This window comes from Ranitomeya imitator, chromosome 1 (genome assembly GCF_032444005.1).
Source record: "Ranitomeya imitator isolate aRanImi1 chromosome 1, aRanImi1.pri, whole genome shotgun sequence".
NCBI classification, from domain to species: domain Eukaryota; kingdom Metazoa; phylum Chordata; class Amphibia; order Anura; family Dendrobatidae; genus Ranitomeya; species Ranitomeya imitator.
Window position 1 is genome coordinate 507,782,322 of NC_091282.1, and position 17,679 is coordinate 507,800,000.

The window sequence follows — 17,679 nt, forward strand, 5'->3', positions numbered from 1 at the left end:
TACAACGCAGAGCCGTGAAAATAAAAAATCATTTTTCTTTCCTCAAAAATGATGTTTTAGCAAGCAATTTTTTATTTTCTCAAGGGTAACAGGAGAAATTGGACTCCAGTAATTGTTGCGCAGTTTGTGCTGAGTATGCTGGTACCCCATATGTGGGGGTAAACCACTGTTTGGGCACACGTCGGGGCTCGGAAGTGAGGGAGCACCATTTGACTTTTTGAATACAAGATTGGCTGGAATCAATGGTGGCGCCATGTTGCGTTTGGAGACCCCTTGATGTGCCTAAACAGTGGAAACCCCTCAATTCTAACTCCAACACTAACCCCAACACACCCCTAACTCTAATCCCAACTGTAGCCATAACGCTAATCACAACTCTAACCCCAACACACCCGTAATCCCAACACACCCCTAACCCCAACACACCCCTAACCCTAACCACAACCCTAATTCCAACCCAACCCTAGCCCTAAGGCTATGTGCCCACGTTGCGGATTCGTATGAGATTTTTCAGCACCATTTTTGAAAAATCCACGGGTAAAAGGCACTGCGTTTTACCTGCGGATTTACCGCGGATTGCCAGTGTTTTTTGTCCGGATTTCACCTGCGGATTCCTATTGAGGAACAGGTGTAAAACTCTGCGGAATCCGCACAAAGAATTGACATGCTGCGGAAAATACAACGCAGCGTTCCCGCGCGGTATTTTCCGCACCATGGGCACAGCGGATTTGGCTTTCCATATGTTTACATGGTACTGTAAACCTGATGGAACTCTGCTGCGGATCCGCAGCGGCCAATCTGCACCGTGTGCATATAGCCTAATTCTAAAGGTATGTGCACACGCTGCGGAAAACGCTGCGGATCCGCAGCAGTTTCCCATGAGTTTACAGTTCAATGCAAACCTATGGGAAACAAAAATCGCTGTACACATGCTGCAGAAAAACTGCACGGAAACGCAGCGGTTTACATTCCGCAGCATGTCACTTCTTTCTGCAGATTCCGCAGCGGTTTTACAACTGCTCAAATAGAAAATCGCTGTTGTAAAACCGCATTGAAATGCGCAGAAAAAACGCGGTAAATCCGCCATAATTCCGCAGCGGTTTAGCACTGCGGATATATCAAATCCGCAGCGGAAAAATCCGCAGAGGACCAGAATACGTGTGCACATACCGAAACCCTAACCCTACCCCTAACCCTACCCCTAACCCTACCCCTAGCCCTAACCCTAGCCCTAACCCTAGCCCTACCCCTAACCCTACCCCTAACCCTACCCCTAACCCTAACCCTACCCCTAACCCTAACCCTAGTTCTTACCCCAACCTTAGTGGAAAAAGAATATATATATTTTTTTTATTGTCCCTACCTATGGGGGTGACAAAGGGGGGGGGGGGTCATTTACTTTTTTTTTTATTTTGATCACTGAGATATAACCTATCTCAGTGATCAAAATTCACTCTGGAACGAATCTGCCGGCCGGCAGATTCGGCGGGCGCACTGCATATGCGCCCGCCATTTTGGAAGATGGCAGCGCCCAGGGAAGAAGACGGACGGTCCCCGGGAGGCCAGGTAAGTATAAGGGGGGGGAGATCAGGGCACGGGGGGGGGGTGTCGGAGCACGGGGGGGTGGATCGGAACACGGGGGTGTGGATTGGAGCACGAAGTGGGGGATCGCTGTGCGGGCGGGTGGATCGGAGCACGGGGGGGGGATCGCTGTGCGGGGGGGGGGGATCGCTGTGCGGGGGGGATCGGAGTGCAGGGGGTTTGTTTGGAGCACGGGGGGTGTGATTGGAGCACGGGGGGAGCGGGCAGTAGGACGGGGGAGCGGAGCACAGGACCGAGGGGAGCGGACCACAGATCGGGGGGCTGGGGGGGCGATCGGAGGGGTGGGGTGGGTGCACATTAGTGTGTCCAGCCATGGCCGATGATATTGCAGCATCGGCCATGGCTGGATTGTAATATTTCACCATTTTTTTAGGTGAAATATTACAAATCGCTCTGATTGGCAGTTTCACTTTCAACAGCCAATCAGAGCGATCGTAGCCACGAGGGGGTGAAGCCACCCCCCCTGGGCTAAACTACCACTCCCCCTGTCCCTGCAGATCGGGTGAAATGGGAGTTAACCCTTTCACCCGATCTGCAGGGACGCGATCTTTCCATGACGCATATGCTGCGTCATGGGTCGGAATGGCACCGACTTTCATGACGCAGCGTATGCGTCAAAGGTCGGGAAGGGGTTAAATCACAGAGATATGACACACAAAATACTTAATAAGTAACATTTCCCACATGTCTACTTTACATCAGCACAATTTTGGAACCCAAATTTTAGGGACCACATCACATTTGAAGTAATTTTGAGGGCTCTATATGATAGAAAATACCCAAGTGTGACACCATTCTAAAAACTGCACACCTCAAGGTGCTCAAAACCACATTCAAGAAGTTTATTAACCCTTCAGGTGTTTCACAGAAATTTTTGGAATGTTTAAAAAAAAAAAGAACATTTAACTTTTTTTCACAAAAAATTTACTTCAGCTCCAATTTCCAATTTGTTTTATTCTACCAAGGGTAACAGGAGAAAATGGACCCCGAAAGCTGTTGTACAATTTGTCCTGAGGATGCCGATACCCCATATGTGGGGGTAAACCACTGTTTGGGCGCATGGCTGAGCTCGGAAGGGAAGGAGCGCTGTTTGACTTTTCAATGCAAAATTGAGTAGAATTGAGATGGGACGCCATGTTGCGTTTGAAGAGCCCCTGATGTGCCGAAACATTGAAACTCCTCACAAGTGACACCATTTTGGAAAGTTCACCCCCTAAGGAACTTATCTAGATGTGTCGTGAGCACTTTGACCCACCAAGTGCTTCACATAAGTTTATAATGCAGAGCCGCAGAAAAGAAAAATCATATTTTTTCACAAAAATGATCTCTTTGCCCCCAATTTTTTATTTTCCCAAGGGTAAGAGAAGAAATTGGACCCCAAAAGTTGTTGTGCAATTTGTCCTGAGTATGCTGATACCTGATATGTGGGGGTAAACCACTGTTTGGGCACATGGCAGAGCTCGGAAGGAAACTTTTCAGAGCATTTTCCCACGCTCGAGTTCATATGAGTTCATCCAGAAGAGGGCGTATCACCGCGACTCGAGGTAACTACAGTACATTGCCCTGCATTCCATTCATTCATCAAGTTTTACAGTCAGGAGCACAGCTGCATTAGCAGAGCTCCTGGGTGTAAAATGATTTAACCCCTTCAGATGGATTTACAGCGTGGGACAAGACTGTAACGACGGAAGGTATGGAATATTGTTGTTTGTTTTTTTAACTTTGTTTCAGGTGACAAGGTGGATTAAGAGTATAATAAAATATTAAAACACCCTGTGTCTTTATTTCATTAAAATACTTTTTAATAATGTGTGTGTGTTATTAACCATTTCGTACTATTGGATTAATAATGGATAGGTGTCATAATTGACATTATTATTAACCTGGCTTAATGTAACCTTACAATAGCAAGGTGACATTAACCCATCATTACCCCATATCCCACCACTACAAGGGAGTGGGAAGAAAGAGGCTAAGTGCCAGAATAGGCGCATCTTACAGATGTGCCTTTTCTGGGGTGGCCGGGGGCAGATGTTTTTAGCCCAGGGGGGTCCTATAACCATGGTCCCTCTCTAGGCTATTAATATCTGCCCTCAGTCACTGGCTTTCCCACTCTGGCGCAGAAAATTGCGTGGGAGCCAACAACAATTTTTTCCAGGATTTAACACTTTAATTTAATAGTTAGAGACCCCAAATTTGACACAAAAGACATTTCTTACATTGCTAAAGAGGAATAAGTATTAAAAGAAGGGATATGAGATAGTTTACTGTATGTAAACCATGTCTCATATCCTGTCGGGTTTGTGAAGGAGATAGGAAAAGCCCGCAATTGAATTACCGGCTTTTCTGCTATCTAGTGCTGAATTAAATAAATATATATATATATATATATGTGTGTGTGTCTCACTGACATATATATATATATATATATAAATATATATAGACTGTATATATGTTTTTAAGAATATTTGAGCCTATGGATCCATGATATGTCCATTTTGCAAGCCTGCAAGAAAAATAATCGCCGTACGGAAGCCATACGGATGCCATACGGATGACACACGGATAAATTTGTGTGTAAAAATCGCATCATCGCATTGAATACGGAACAGTGTTTTGGGACAATTACTGTGTATTATGGCCATAAAAAACGGACCGTATTTACTTACGCCTAGTGTGACGCCGGCCTTAGATGGAATGGTCTGCAGGCGTCACATTGCGTTTGCAGACCACCTAATGTACCTAAACAGTAGAAATCCCCCAAAAGTGACCCCATATTGGAAAACTAGACCCCCAAGGAACTTATCTAGATGTGTTGTGAGAGCTTTTAACCCCCAAGTGTTTCACTACAGTTTATAACGCAGAGCCGTGAAAATATTTTTTTTTCTCAAAAATTATTTTTAGCCCCCAAGGGTAACAGGAGAAACTGGACCCCAAAAGTTGTTGTCCAATTTGTCCTGAGTACGATAATACCCCATATGTGGGGGGGGGACCACCGTTTTGGCACATGGCAGAGCTCGAAAGGGAAGGAGCGACATTTGGAATGCAGACTTAGATTGATTGGTCTGCAGGTGTCACATTGCATTTGCAGAGCCCCTGATATACCTAAACAGTAGAAGCCCCCCACAAGTGACCTCATATTGGAAATTAGACCCCCCCAATGAACTTATCTAGATGTGTTGTGAGAACTGCAGTTTATAATGCAGAGCCGTGAAAATAAAAAATAATTTTTTCCTACAAAAAGGGTTTTTTAGTCTCCTAAATTTTTATTTTCCCAAGGGTAACAGGAGAAATTGGACCCCAAAAGTTGTTGTCCAATTTGTCCTGGACGCACGGTAGAGCTCGGAAGGGAAGGAGCACTGTTTTACTTTTTCAACTCTGAATTGCCTGGTATTGAGATCGGATGCCATGTCGTGTTTGGAGAGCCCCTGATGTGCCTAAACAGTGGAAACCTCAAATTCTAACTGAAACCCTAACCCAAACACACCCCTAACCCAAACACACCTAACCCGAACATGCACCTAACCCTAATCCCATCCACAGCCCTAACTCCAAAACACCCATAACCTTAATCTCAACCCTAACCAAACCCCTAAATCCAAAACACCCCTAACACTAATCCCAACCATAACTCTAACCACACCCCTAACCCTGACACACCCCTAACCCTAATCCCAACCGTAAATGTAATCCAAACCCTAACCCTAACTTTAGCCCCAACCCTAACCCTAACTTTAGCCCTAATCCTAACCTTACATTTAGCCCCAACCCTAACTTTAGCCCCAAATCTAACTGTAGCCCTAACCCCAACCCTAACCCTAGCCCCAACCCTAACCCCAACCCTAACCCTAACCCTAGCCCCAACCCTAAACCTAGCCCTAACCCTAGTACTAACCCTAATCCCAGCCCCAACCCTAACCCTAGTCCTTACCATAGCCCCAACCCTAGCCATAACCCCAGCCCCATCCCTAGCCTCCACCCTAACCCTAGCCCCAACCCTAACCTCAGCCCCAACCCTAACCCTAACTCTAGCCCTAACCCTAACCATAGCACTAACCCTAACCCTAATGGGAAAATGGAAATATATACATTTTTTAAATTTTATTATTTTTCACTAACTAAGGGGGTGATGAAGGGGGGGTTTGATTTACTTTTATAGCGGGTTTTTTAGCAAATTTTTATGATTGGCAGCTGTCACACACTAAAAGACGCTTTTTATTGCAAAATATAGTTTTACGTCTCCACATTTTGAGAGCTATAATTTTTCCATACTTTGGTCCACAGAGTCATATGAGGTCTTGTTTTTTGCGGGATGAGTTGATGTTTTTATTGGTACCATTTTCGGGCACGTGAAATTTTTTGATCACTTTTAATTCCGATTTTGGTGAGGCAGTATGACCAAAAAACAGCTATTCATGAATTTCTTTTTGGGGGGACGTTTATACCATTCCACGTTTGGTAAAATGGATAAAGCAGTTTTATTCTTCGGGTTAGTACGATTATAGCCATCCATCATTTATATATTTTTTATGTTTTGGTGCTTTTATACGATAAAAACTATTTTATATAAAAAATAATTATTTTTGCATCGTTTTATTCTGAGGACTATAACTTTTTTATTTTTTTGCTGATGATGCTGTATGGCAGCTAGTTTTTTTGTCGTACAAGATGAAGTCTTCAGCGGTACCATGGTTATTTATATCCATATTTTTGATCATGTGTTATTCCACTTTTTGTTTGGCGGTATGATAATAAAGCGTTGTTTTTTGCCTCATTCTTTTTGTTTTGTTTTATGGTGTCCACTGAAGGGGTTAACTAGCGGGACAGTTTTATAGATAAAAAAATTTATTTATGGGAACAATATATATTTTTTCTTTATTTAGAATTTTTTTTTTTACACATCTGAATATTTTTTTTTTTACTTTATCACATTGTCCCGGGGGGGACATCATGTTATAGGGTCAGATCGCTGATCTGACACTTTGCTGTGCACTGTCAGATCAGCGATCTGACAGGTAGGGCTGCAGGCTTACCAGCACCTGCTCTGAGCAGGCGCTGGTAAGCCACCTCACTGCAGGACCCGGAAGCAGCCACGTGGCCATTTTGGATCCGGGCCTGCAGGGAGAAGGAGGTAGGAGACCCTCGGAGCAACGTGAGCACATCGTGTTGTTCCGAGGGTCTCAGGGAAGCCCGCAGGGAGCCCCCTCCCTGCGCGATGCTTCCCTATACCGCCCAAACACTGCAATCATGTTTGATCGCGGTGTTCCGGGGGTTAATATGCCGGGGGCGGTCCGTGACTGCTCCTGGCACATAGTGCCGGATAGTCAGCTGACACCTGGCCGCGCTCGGCCGCTCTCTCCCCCTTGAGTGCGGCCGATCACATATGACGTACTATCCCATCAGTGGTCATACGGGCCCACCCCACCTCGACGGGATAGTACGTCATATGTCAAAAGGGGGTTAAGGGCATGTTTTCACGGTCAGTATTGCATCAGGATTTGCTCAGAATTTGACGCAGGTAAAATCTGCACCAAATCTGCACCAGAGGTCACTGGCAGGTCACCTGCGTTTTTGATGCGTTTTTACATGCATTTTTTCTTATGCGCTTTTCATGCGGACTTGTGTGTGTTTTTGTAAGCTAAATAAAGATATAGAATAAAAAAAGAATTGTGATGTAATTTCTTGTCCAACCTCTTCATTTACATACTCCATTGAAGAATAATGTTTACACACACAGACTGATAGATGATAGATAGATGATAAATAGATAGATATGGGATAGATAGATAGATAGATAGATAGATAGATAGATAGATAGATAGATAGATAGATAGATAGATAGATAGATAGATAATAGGTCTATCGTATCTATCTGTTGTATCTATCTATCTATTATTTATCTATAAATATATCTATCGATCGATATGTCTATTGATAGCTAGATAGATATATCGTTAGATAGATAATAGATAGATGATAGATAATAGATAGATAAATAGATAGATATGATAGATAATAGATAGATAGATACGGTAGATAAATATATAGTTAGATACGATAGACAGACAGACAGATAGACAGATAGATAGATGATAGATAATAGATAGATAAAATGATAGATACGATAGATAGATAATAGTTAGATAATCTATAGCTACGATAGATAGAATAGATAGATAGATAATAGATAGATAGATAATCGATAGCTACGATAGATAGATTAGATAGATAGATACGACAGACAGATGATAGATAATAGACAGATAAATAGATAGCTACAATAGATAGATAGATAGATAGATAGATAGATAGATAGATAGATAGATAATACCAAGCATGATGTTTAGTAATAAATATAATAAAATGGTACATAAAGAGTTGGCCGGGATCACATATGCGAGAAACTCGGACGAGTCTCGCATCTTAATACCTGGCACTGACGACGGCATTCGGGAGCAGAGCGTGCTGTTGCATGTATTTTTGTGCAGCCGCATGCTCCGCTCCTGTGTGCCGGTGGCAGTGTCGGGTATTGAGATGCAAGACTCGTTCGAGTTTCTCGCATGTGTGATCCTGGCCTTAAATAAAGACACACACACGAAATCTGCGTTAGGCAGGGGTCACACTTGCAAGAAACTCCCACGAGTCTCGGATCTCAATACCTGGCACTGCCACTGGCACTCAGGACCGGACTGTGCGGCTGCATGTATTTCTATGTAGCTGAACGCTCCGGTCCAAGTGCCGGTGGCAGTGACGGGTATTGAGGCGAGAGACTCATGTGACTTTCTCGCAAGTATGACCACAGCCCCTGTAAGATGCGCCAATTCATGCGCTTAGCCTATCTCTTCCCACTCCCCTGTAGCGGTGGGATATTGGGTAATAAGGGGTTAATGTCACCTTTGACCGTGAGAACCAGATTAGTGACCGGAGATAACCACCGGTCACGTGCACAGCAGTTCTCGCGATAAGATAAGTTATCGCGAGAACTGCAGTGGACGCGAACTTCCAGTGGTGGGACAGGTAAGCCCGCATGTAAATTAGGAGACATGCATAATAAGCTGCATTTATGCAGTTACTACGCATGTGACAAATCATTAGATGTGATTTTACCGCATCTAATGATAGTCTATGAGAAATTTATGGTGCGGCGTCGGAGCGGCGACACATTGTAAACAGACATGCTGCATTGTGAAAAGACGCGCTGCACGCTACGCGTGTTTTACCGCACAGTGGAGACGGGATTTCAGGAAATCCCGTCCACTATGCTATAACATCTGGATGCTGCGTGTTTGACGCAGTACGCAGCATCAAACACGCGGCGTTTCCTGACCATGGAAATACACCTTAATACTCATTGATGCACAGACATCTCATGCCTATCTGCAGTTTGTCTACACAGCTATATTCTAGCATCATACCTGGTTTGTATCTTTTCAGAGTTCAATTTATGAAGTTTTCCTCATGTTTAGCAACAATAATGTTTGAGTCTCATGCCACCTCCATCTAGTTCTTGTTACCTTTTGTAAATGTTAAATTTTTTAACATGTAATTAATAAAATAATTAAAAAAAACAACCAATCTTCTAATAGAGCACTTCCCTCAACCTACGGTTAAACATGCACCTAGATTAATATAAGCTGTTTTATGATCGCCATGATGTAAACTCATGTCATCTTGCTGGAACCCCTTCCCGAGCATGATGTAAACTTATCGTGAAGGGGTTAAAGAAGCACTCCGCCTCCCATCAAAGTTTTTGTCCCCTTAATATATTGCAATTATATTATATAGCGCTGTGTACGTACAACTGTTCATTAAGACCACTAACATCTAACTGTCACTAGAGAGTGTTCACAACCATGGATACCTGAAGTCATGCAATGCCTGCACATGAAGAAAGCGACATAGCGAATCAGAAGAACTATTCTACATTTCTAATATTATTATTATTACTACACCTACTACATATTGGGATAGGATCTTGGAGATGTGAAATCCCTTTAAACAGAACAGAAGTGATTGGAGCAGACTCCAATTGTTGCTGTAACCAGCAGATGCATTCCGTACAGTAAAGCCGATGGTTTTCTCCCACATATGGGGTATCAGTGTACTCAGGAGAAATTGCAGAACAACTTTAGCCATCCTTTTTCTTTTTTACCCTTGTGAAAATAAAAAAAATATTGCTAAAATATCATTTTTGGGGAAAAATATGATTTTTCATTTTCACGGCTCTACGTTATAAACTTTTGTGAAGCACTTGGAGGTTCAAAGTGCTCAATAGACATCTAGATAAGTTCCTTGGGGGGTCTAGTTACCAAAATGTGGTTACTTGTGGGAGATTTCCACTGTTTAAGCACATCAGGGGTTCTCCAAATGCGACATGATGCCCGGAGACCATCCCAGAACGTACAAGAGTGGTGCTCTTTCTAGAATAAAAGCACATTCATTTTCTAAGGACGTCCGACCGCCTCCAGCTAGCACATAATTCCGAAAATTATGCATGTGGCATTCGCCCTGTCGTCACCATTATAGTCATATGCCAGAATCCCGTTTTACGATGGAATTCAGGAGTAAGCCCCGACAGAGCCACTGAACAGGAGCCTGAACGCAGCGTGAAAGCACCCTAACCCTGGAAAACCCCTTTAAGTAAACTAAAACAAAAGTTATCATCTTAAAATATCAAATTTATGATATTTCCTTAAAGAACTGTTTTAGGAAACCAAAGCCGGGCCTGCACATTTCTCCTTCTCCCAGCTCTTGAAGAGATTTTGTTTATATCTCAAGTTTCTCATTTTAAAACCAAATAAAGAGTTTGGAAATCTGGCTCTGGCTTGGCAGAAGAAAATACAGGTGCCTGAATGGAATAGTAAATACTTTTCAAAGGTCTCGGCTGAATAAGAATTTATTTTATTAGCTCTTTTCCCATATTAAGATAACACGTTTGAAACCTGACATTTCTCCTGAGAGCAGCAAGGGAAAAATGCAACAAATGTTCATATCACTAGTTCGTCTGACCTCTTCTTGATGAGTTCTTTTAGCCGCCTAGACTGTATAATATGATATTTATTACAATGTCAGATACATTACCTGTTGACTCCATTTCTGACAAGGGATTCCTGATGCTGTCATGTTGTCTGTCCCCTGGTAATGTCTGCCGTTGCCTTTGTAGCATATTTCTAGGAGAGACAGGGAATTCTTTATTAAATACTGCTTCAAATAGCTAAAATTACTCATCTTGTTTTATAAATTAAAAATATTTAATTCCATACATAATTAACAGAGGTCAATGCAATAGAACGACCTTGATCAATACATACTTGCAGCTTGTCATCAGTCTTGTAGGTTGCAAAAATGATTGATGTTAAATCTGATATAATAACACTTGCAAATATCAATTCTTTAACGGGAAACTGTCACCAGATTTTCCAAACATAAAGTACTGCCACCACATTTACTGCCTGAAGTACAGAATTCTAGGGAGATGTATATGTGTCTCCAATCCCCACTGCATAGACCCAAAATATGTTTTATAATGCCCCCATATAGACTGGTCCAATTTGATGGACATCTCTTATCTTAAACTGGCGCCTCCTCTCTAGTCGCAAACGCCTTCCTCCTTCCCTGCTTCATGTGGATGACACATCCTTAGTCATCCACGCATCCCGCCAGGCATTCTTCTGCTGACCGCAGTTGACCCGGAACCAAAGCCGGAGCATGCTCATTACAGAACTTTGCTATGCCCTCAGCAAGGGTGCAATTGGGGCACACTGTGAGGATGATGAAGGATGCGTTATCTACAGAAGCAATGGTGTTTGGAACCACAGAGGAGGCATCGGATCAAGACCAGAGATGCACATCAAACCGGACCGCTTTGCATGGGGACATTATAAAAAAAAATATTTTGGGGGTTATTCAGGGGGGCTTGGAGACTCATATACATTTTATTAGAATACTGTGAAACAATCGGTAAAGATAGTGGCGGTACTTTATATTGGGAAAGCCTGGTGACAGGTTCCCATTAAAGTGTAAGTATGATATTCTGAATAATGGGATATTCCCAAGATCACATTGGTGGCTCAGTGTATTCTATACCTATCATTAATTTTTACTTTTCACCTTGCCACTCACCCCATTCCTGCTATGTTTTACCTTTTCTTACTACTGTACACATCCTATAGCAGTTCTTCACTGACAAATCCAGCATGCTCTGTTCCTCCTGCCTGTACTCTTACTGTATGCCATCACACATGTAGAGATGTCTCCTTCTGTGATAAGCAGCTCACTGTCAATAGAAAATGTACATTTTCTTTTCCTACATTGTGCTGCTCTCAGATGAGGTAGCAAAAAACTGCTGACAAATTCCCTTTAACCCCTATCATGTGCATAAGCAGAGTTCTGCTAGTCTTATTAGGGGTGCACCTGGTATAGAAACTGGGAGGGCCAAACTGGGACTGAAATTCAGCAATGGTATATGAAAGTACACAGGCCCATGCTGCTCCTCTGTTTCTGGCACAAGCATGACTGACCTTGGAGGAAATAAAGATTCACTGCAAGAACAGTATAACCAGTAATAATATTACATAAGGTTAAAAAATACTGCCCCACTATAACCACACAATACCTCCATATAATGACAGAATAATGCCATTATACTGATTATTACCAACACAACTATATCAAGACCAATATCACCATGGTCATTTCTAGCATCAAAGATTTGGGGCTCCAGCATTGAACTTCTTGACCGGGGCCCTGGATCTCAGGCAACCGCCACATTGAAGTATGTCAGCATCAACATAATGCTGACACAATTGAATTCTTTGATATAGCAGGGAGCCATATCACACTGATCAATCACTGTCTGTATCGTGAGCAGCGGACCTACAGATAGACACATCTGTGGGGCTCCTTATACTTCATATACCATAAGGGAGGCCATGAGGACATTATACTACACATTAGGGACGTTGTGAAGATATTATACTACATACAGGGAGGCTGTGGGGACATTATACTTCATATAGGGAGGCTGTGGGGACATTATTCTACATAAAGGGAGGCTGTGGGAACATTATACTACATATAGGGAGGATGTGGGAACATCACCCTAAAGATATGAAGGCTGTGGAGACCGTCCAACAATATATAGGGAGGCCCCATCATACTACATATTAGGAGGCTGTGTTTACCATCATACTATACATAGGGAGTTGTTAGGTCCATAATATTGCATATAGGTGTCTCTGGGGGCTTAATAATGTAAATTTGGAGCTGTGGAGGCATCATACTATTTATAGGTAGCTGTGGGGCCATCATTAAGCATGTACAGAGCTGTGTGGGAATTCAGAAGACATTATCTGTTTTAAATGGGGACATTATTAGTTTTTGTCAGGCATTCAGGGGCCATTATTGCTATTTTGGGTGGCATTATTATATTAAGTGGACAAGCAAGGGTTATTAATGCTTGGAGGAGGCACTTGGGACATTATAACCTTCAAACGAACATACAGGGCCTAATTACTCCTAGTAAGTAGCACAGGGTTGGCAGAAATATTTTCTATGTGACACATATTTTCAGGTGCATTATCAATCTGGCACACAGTTTGTGTAGCATTTTGGAGGGAGGGGGTAATCATAGTAATGACACAATTTTGAAGTATTTTGGTCATTGTTCAAAGCTGAAGGAACATTCTGGGTCAAGAGATTTTGTAGTTTCTTTGTCCTCTAGTGGTGATTTTTTTGTTGAACCATCATACTAAAAGTCCTTCTTAGGGCTTATCTTGCTGTTTCTGCATTTTGCCTAGGGACAGCTGAAGCAGAGAGAGAGACTGAATACAGCCTCTAGGCAGGGCTTAGGGCTTTGCAGTTCATTGCTAAATATATAGTTGCAGAAGGTGACTACATCATTTTGTGAAAAAATTGACTGTATTGTCATCCATACAGTTTAACATGCTTTGTATGAAATAACAATGGTTTGAAATTTTTAAAAATGGCTTCACTTGCTATAGGTGATCACATTTTTTTGTTCCAAAATTTGTGTTTTGTCATTCATACAGTTTAACGTGCTTTGTGTTAAATTACATTAATTTGAAATTTTTAACAATCCATTGGCCTGCTGTAGTTGACCAAATTTTTTGTTCCAAATATTGACTATTGCCATCCATACAGTTTATTCTGCTTTGCATGAAATAATGGTGGTTTGAATTTTTAATAATCGCTTGGCCTGTTACATTCGACTAAATTTTTTTGTTCCAAAAATTGATTATTGTCCTTCATGCAGTTTAACATGGATTGTGTGAAATTTCAGAGGTTTCAAATTATTAAACGTGGCTTTGCCTGAAACAAATGACCACATTTTTTGTTCCTAAAATTATCTATTGTTATTCATGCAGTTTAACGTGCTTGTGTGTAATTGCAGTGGTTTGAAATTTTTAAAAATCACTTGGCCTGCTACAGTTGATCACATTTTCTTGTTCCCAAACTTGACTATTTTCATCCATACAGTTTAATCTGCCTTGTATGAAATAACGGTGGTTTAAATTTTTTTAAAATGACTTAGTCTGCATCAGGTGACCACATTTTATTTTGTTCCAAATACTGACTCTTGTCATCCATACAATTTAATTGGCTTTCTGTGAAATTACAGTGGTTTGAAATTTTTAAAAACCGCTTGGCCTGCTACACATGACCAAATTCTTTTGTTCCAAAAATTGACTACTGTCATCCATACACCTGCTTTGTGTGAAATTACGGTGGTTTGAAATTTTTAAAAACCTCCAGTCATAGTTTAACCTGCTTTATGTGAAATTAGAATCATTTGAATTTTTTTAAAACCGCTTGGCCTGTTAAAGGTGACCACATTTTTTTATTCCAAAAATGTACTATTGGTGTCATCCATACAGCTTAATGCGCTTTGTGTGAAATTATGGTGGTTTTATATTTTTAAAACTGCCTGGCCTCCTACGGGTGACCGAATGTTTTTGTTTCAAAAATTGACTATTGTCATCAATGCAGTTTAAAGTGCTTTGTGTGAAATTACATTGGTTTGAAATTTTTAAAAACCACTTGGCCTGCTACAGTTGACCAATTTTTTCTTATTATATTTTTTTTTAAATTAGTCAATGAAACTTCCAGAGACTTAGCAATTACAAAATGCATATGATATGCAGTAAGGGATGAGAAAGTGGAAGTGATGATGATGATGCACGCAGACAGCAAGGACATGGGGCAGGTGTGGCTGCACCAATTGCTGGAGCATAAGCAACACGCCCATCCATGCATCCATGACACAGAGCTTACAGTCCCACTTTGAAGGGAGAAACGGGACAATACTTCTGAAGCCACACCATTGCGAACAAGTGGTCAGTTGAAGAGCAGGTAATGCTTCCAGCATGCTTGCCAGAACCACCCTGTCTTCCACATGGTCCTGTGGACAAGTCTGAATCACTTAATTCTCATCCTGATCCTCCTTCCTCCCACCTTGTTGAGTCCCAGGAGACCAGTGATTCTACATTAGGACACTCAGAGGAGATTTTTATAATATAATTTCTTGATTGTGGCATCTGACTTAACAACAACCTTAATTATCGGCAACTGTGTTTCATCATCATCTACCACCTTAAACAAAAATTGCTGTTTCCCAATTCTGTCTCGGGCACCTTGGCCAGTTCCTTTGACCTCATGATTCTCATTTGGTCTGACATGCAGCGTGAGCTGTGAGCTCTTATATAGACAGTTGTGTGCCTTTCCAAATCAAGTCCTATCAGTTTGATTAAACACAGCTGGACTCCAATGAAGAAGTAGAACCATCTTAAGGAGAATCACTTAAAAATTGAAATTGACAGCATGTGACTTGAATAGGAGTATCTGAGCAAAGGATATGAATACTTATGACCATGTGATATTTCAGTTTTTCTTTTTTAATAAATTTGCAAAAATTACTACATTTCTGCTTTTTTTCAGTCAAGATGGGGTGCAGAGTGTACATTAATGAGAAAAAAATGAACTTTTTTGAATTTACCAAATGGCTGCAATGAAACAAAGAGTGAAAAATTTAACGGGGTGTTTACACTTTCCGTACCCAGTATGTTTGACATATTATTGAACATATATTGGTGGATATCAGTTTTATACCAGTGTGGTGCAGTCCATACAGTATATGTATATTGAACGGATAGGGCCAGTGACTCCCTCTCGATGATCATAGTCATTCTCTTTCTTTTTTCATTCCTATTCGGCCCAGACCACCATGATCACTTCTACCATAATTGACTGCTGGCTGCAGAATGTACCAACCGCTTCATATTCCCACACCTTTAAACAAACCACATTCTGCTATATCTTGTGCCCTGGACAATATTAATACTCCTTCGCTGTCATGCCCAGTAATTATATTCTTCTTTAGTGCCTCACACAATAACAGGTGCTCCTTCTTTGCCCCTACACTTTAATACTTCCTGCTGTGAGGCAGTAACAGGTATTATACACGAGGGTTGCTATGTATCTTCCAGGATGTGCATAGAATAGTATTAAACCCACTGGAGTGCATTGCAGTCACAGGCATAGCGGTGGCTACAGTGCAAAATAAAAGTAAGTGTGGACCTGGTCAAGTTATTTGACCAAGGCAATGTTTAGGAAAACCCATTAAGGGCTTTTTTCTTTGGAACAAACTACAGGATGGAAGTGCGGCAATTCGCTCCCTCAGTGCCAGGTTTTACAAGTGGTCCATGGCCACAGATTCCATTTGAAAAAAACTGCAGCAAAGGGTTGGGTGTGTTATTGTTTGTTTGATTGGTGTTAATGTTACCGCTGGTAGATCGTTACTGCCGTCAGAGTCCTGCGGGGAAATGTTGTCAAAAGACGGCGTGACTGCACAGAGATGCGGTGACCTGCGGTATAAAGCAGGTCAGTAGGTGCCGGCTGATGAGAGACTACTCCCATCAGCGTACATCTGCTGTCACTGTGACAATAGTAGCAGCGGGTGCCGCTGGTAGGATAAATAGTCCATTGTCAGCCAGGGCCCGTGCTCAAAGTTAAAAAAGTTACCGTCATCAAAGCACTCCAGAGTCATGCTGTCAGATATCAGCGTGACTGTGCAGATATATTGTGACCTGCAGCAGTGACCTGTGGTAAAAAGCTTAACGCAGGTCAGCAGGCTCCAGCTGATGAGAGACTATGCGTCTGCAGCACCACAGCAGGGCTGTGCCCATACCTGAGTATTCTAACCAGTGCCTTCCCTTAAAGGGCAATTAGCACTATAGTCTGTTAAACAGAGCTAACACTTACTTCACAAGCAATCACTTTACGTAACTGATGAAGGTCATGTGTTCATGACCGAAACGTTTGCTGTCACTGCACCTCTGCTTGGAATAATAAAATATCACCTATATAAAGTTGAGTGCCAGGTTTTTGTTATATGTACTCTTAAAGGTGATGTCACAGTGGCTGCGACCCAGTCCGTGGCCCAGGGCACTCAATGAAAGAGGAAAGGACTTTAAAGGGAATTTGGTAATAAAGTCTATTCGTGACGCCACCTGTGGTTCTTGGTCAGTAGGACCGATGCTGCTTAAAGGGGTCTTCCGGGGTGATGTTGTTGCTGCAAGATGGTGACGCTTCCCACAGATGAAGCGGGGTCCCCAGAGCTCCCAAAGTATATGACAAAGATGGTGCATGCCGGCAAATAAGTGGAGGGCACAGAGTTGTTAAGTCTTTGCCTAGTTTACTGGAAGGACCAGTCCACAGTCCAGGATACCAGGCACGGGTGGTGATGTGTTCCAGCTGGCTTGGAGGCAAAGGTGATCCCTCTCCCAGGTGAGGTCCGTAAGCCTTTTCTACTTGCTCTGATGTGCAAGGTCCCTGCTGCCTGAAGATTGCTGGCAAACTACCCCTTCCTTCTCCTGTTCTGGGACAGGTACCTGTATGGCGGGCAGCTTGAGCCATTTTACAGGGTCTCTATCACAACCCGGGTTCTTCAGGTGCTGCTTGTCTTCAGGTGTGGTGTGGCCAAATCACATACAGTTCAAAGCCCTCCATTTCTGCTAAGTGTCCTAGAGTCCCACTAAAAGCCTCGGGCTCCCGGTGTCC

The 17,679-nt window shown here is 42.3% G+C and overlaps 1 protein-coding gene across 1 annotated transcript in view; it reads right to left on the reverse strand.

Annotated features, from left to right (window-relative positions):
• MUSK (muscle associated receptor tyrosine kinase) overlaps nucleotides 1-17,679 on the reverse strand; it is a 331,368-nt gene that overhangs the window by 50,846 nt on the left and 262,843 nt on the right. Inside the window, exon 12 of the mRNA XM_069745513.1 lies at nucleotides 10,684-10,772. Within this exon, the coding sequence (XP_069601614.1) occupies nucleotides 10,684-10,772 (89 nt within the window). The remainder of the gene's footprint in view (nucleotides 1-10,683; nucleotides 10,773-17,679) is intronic.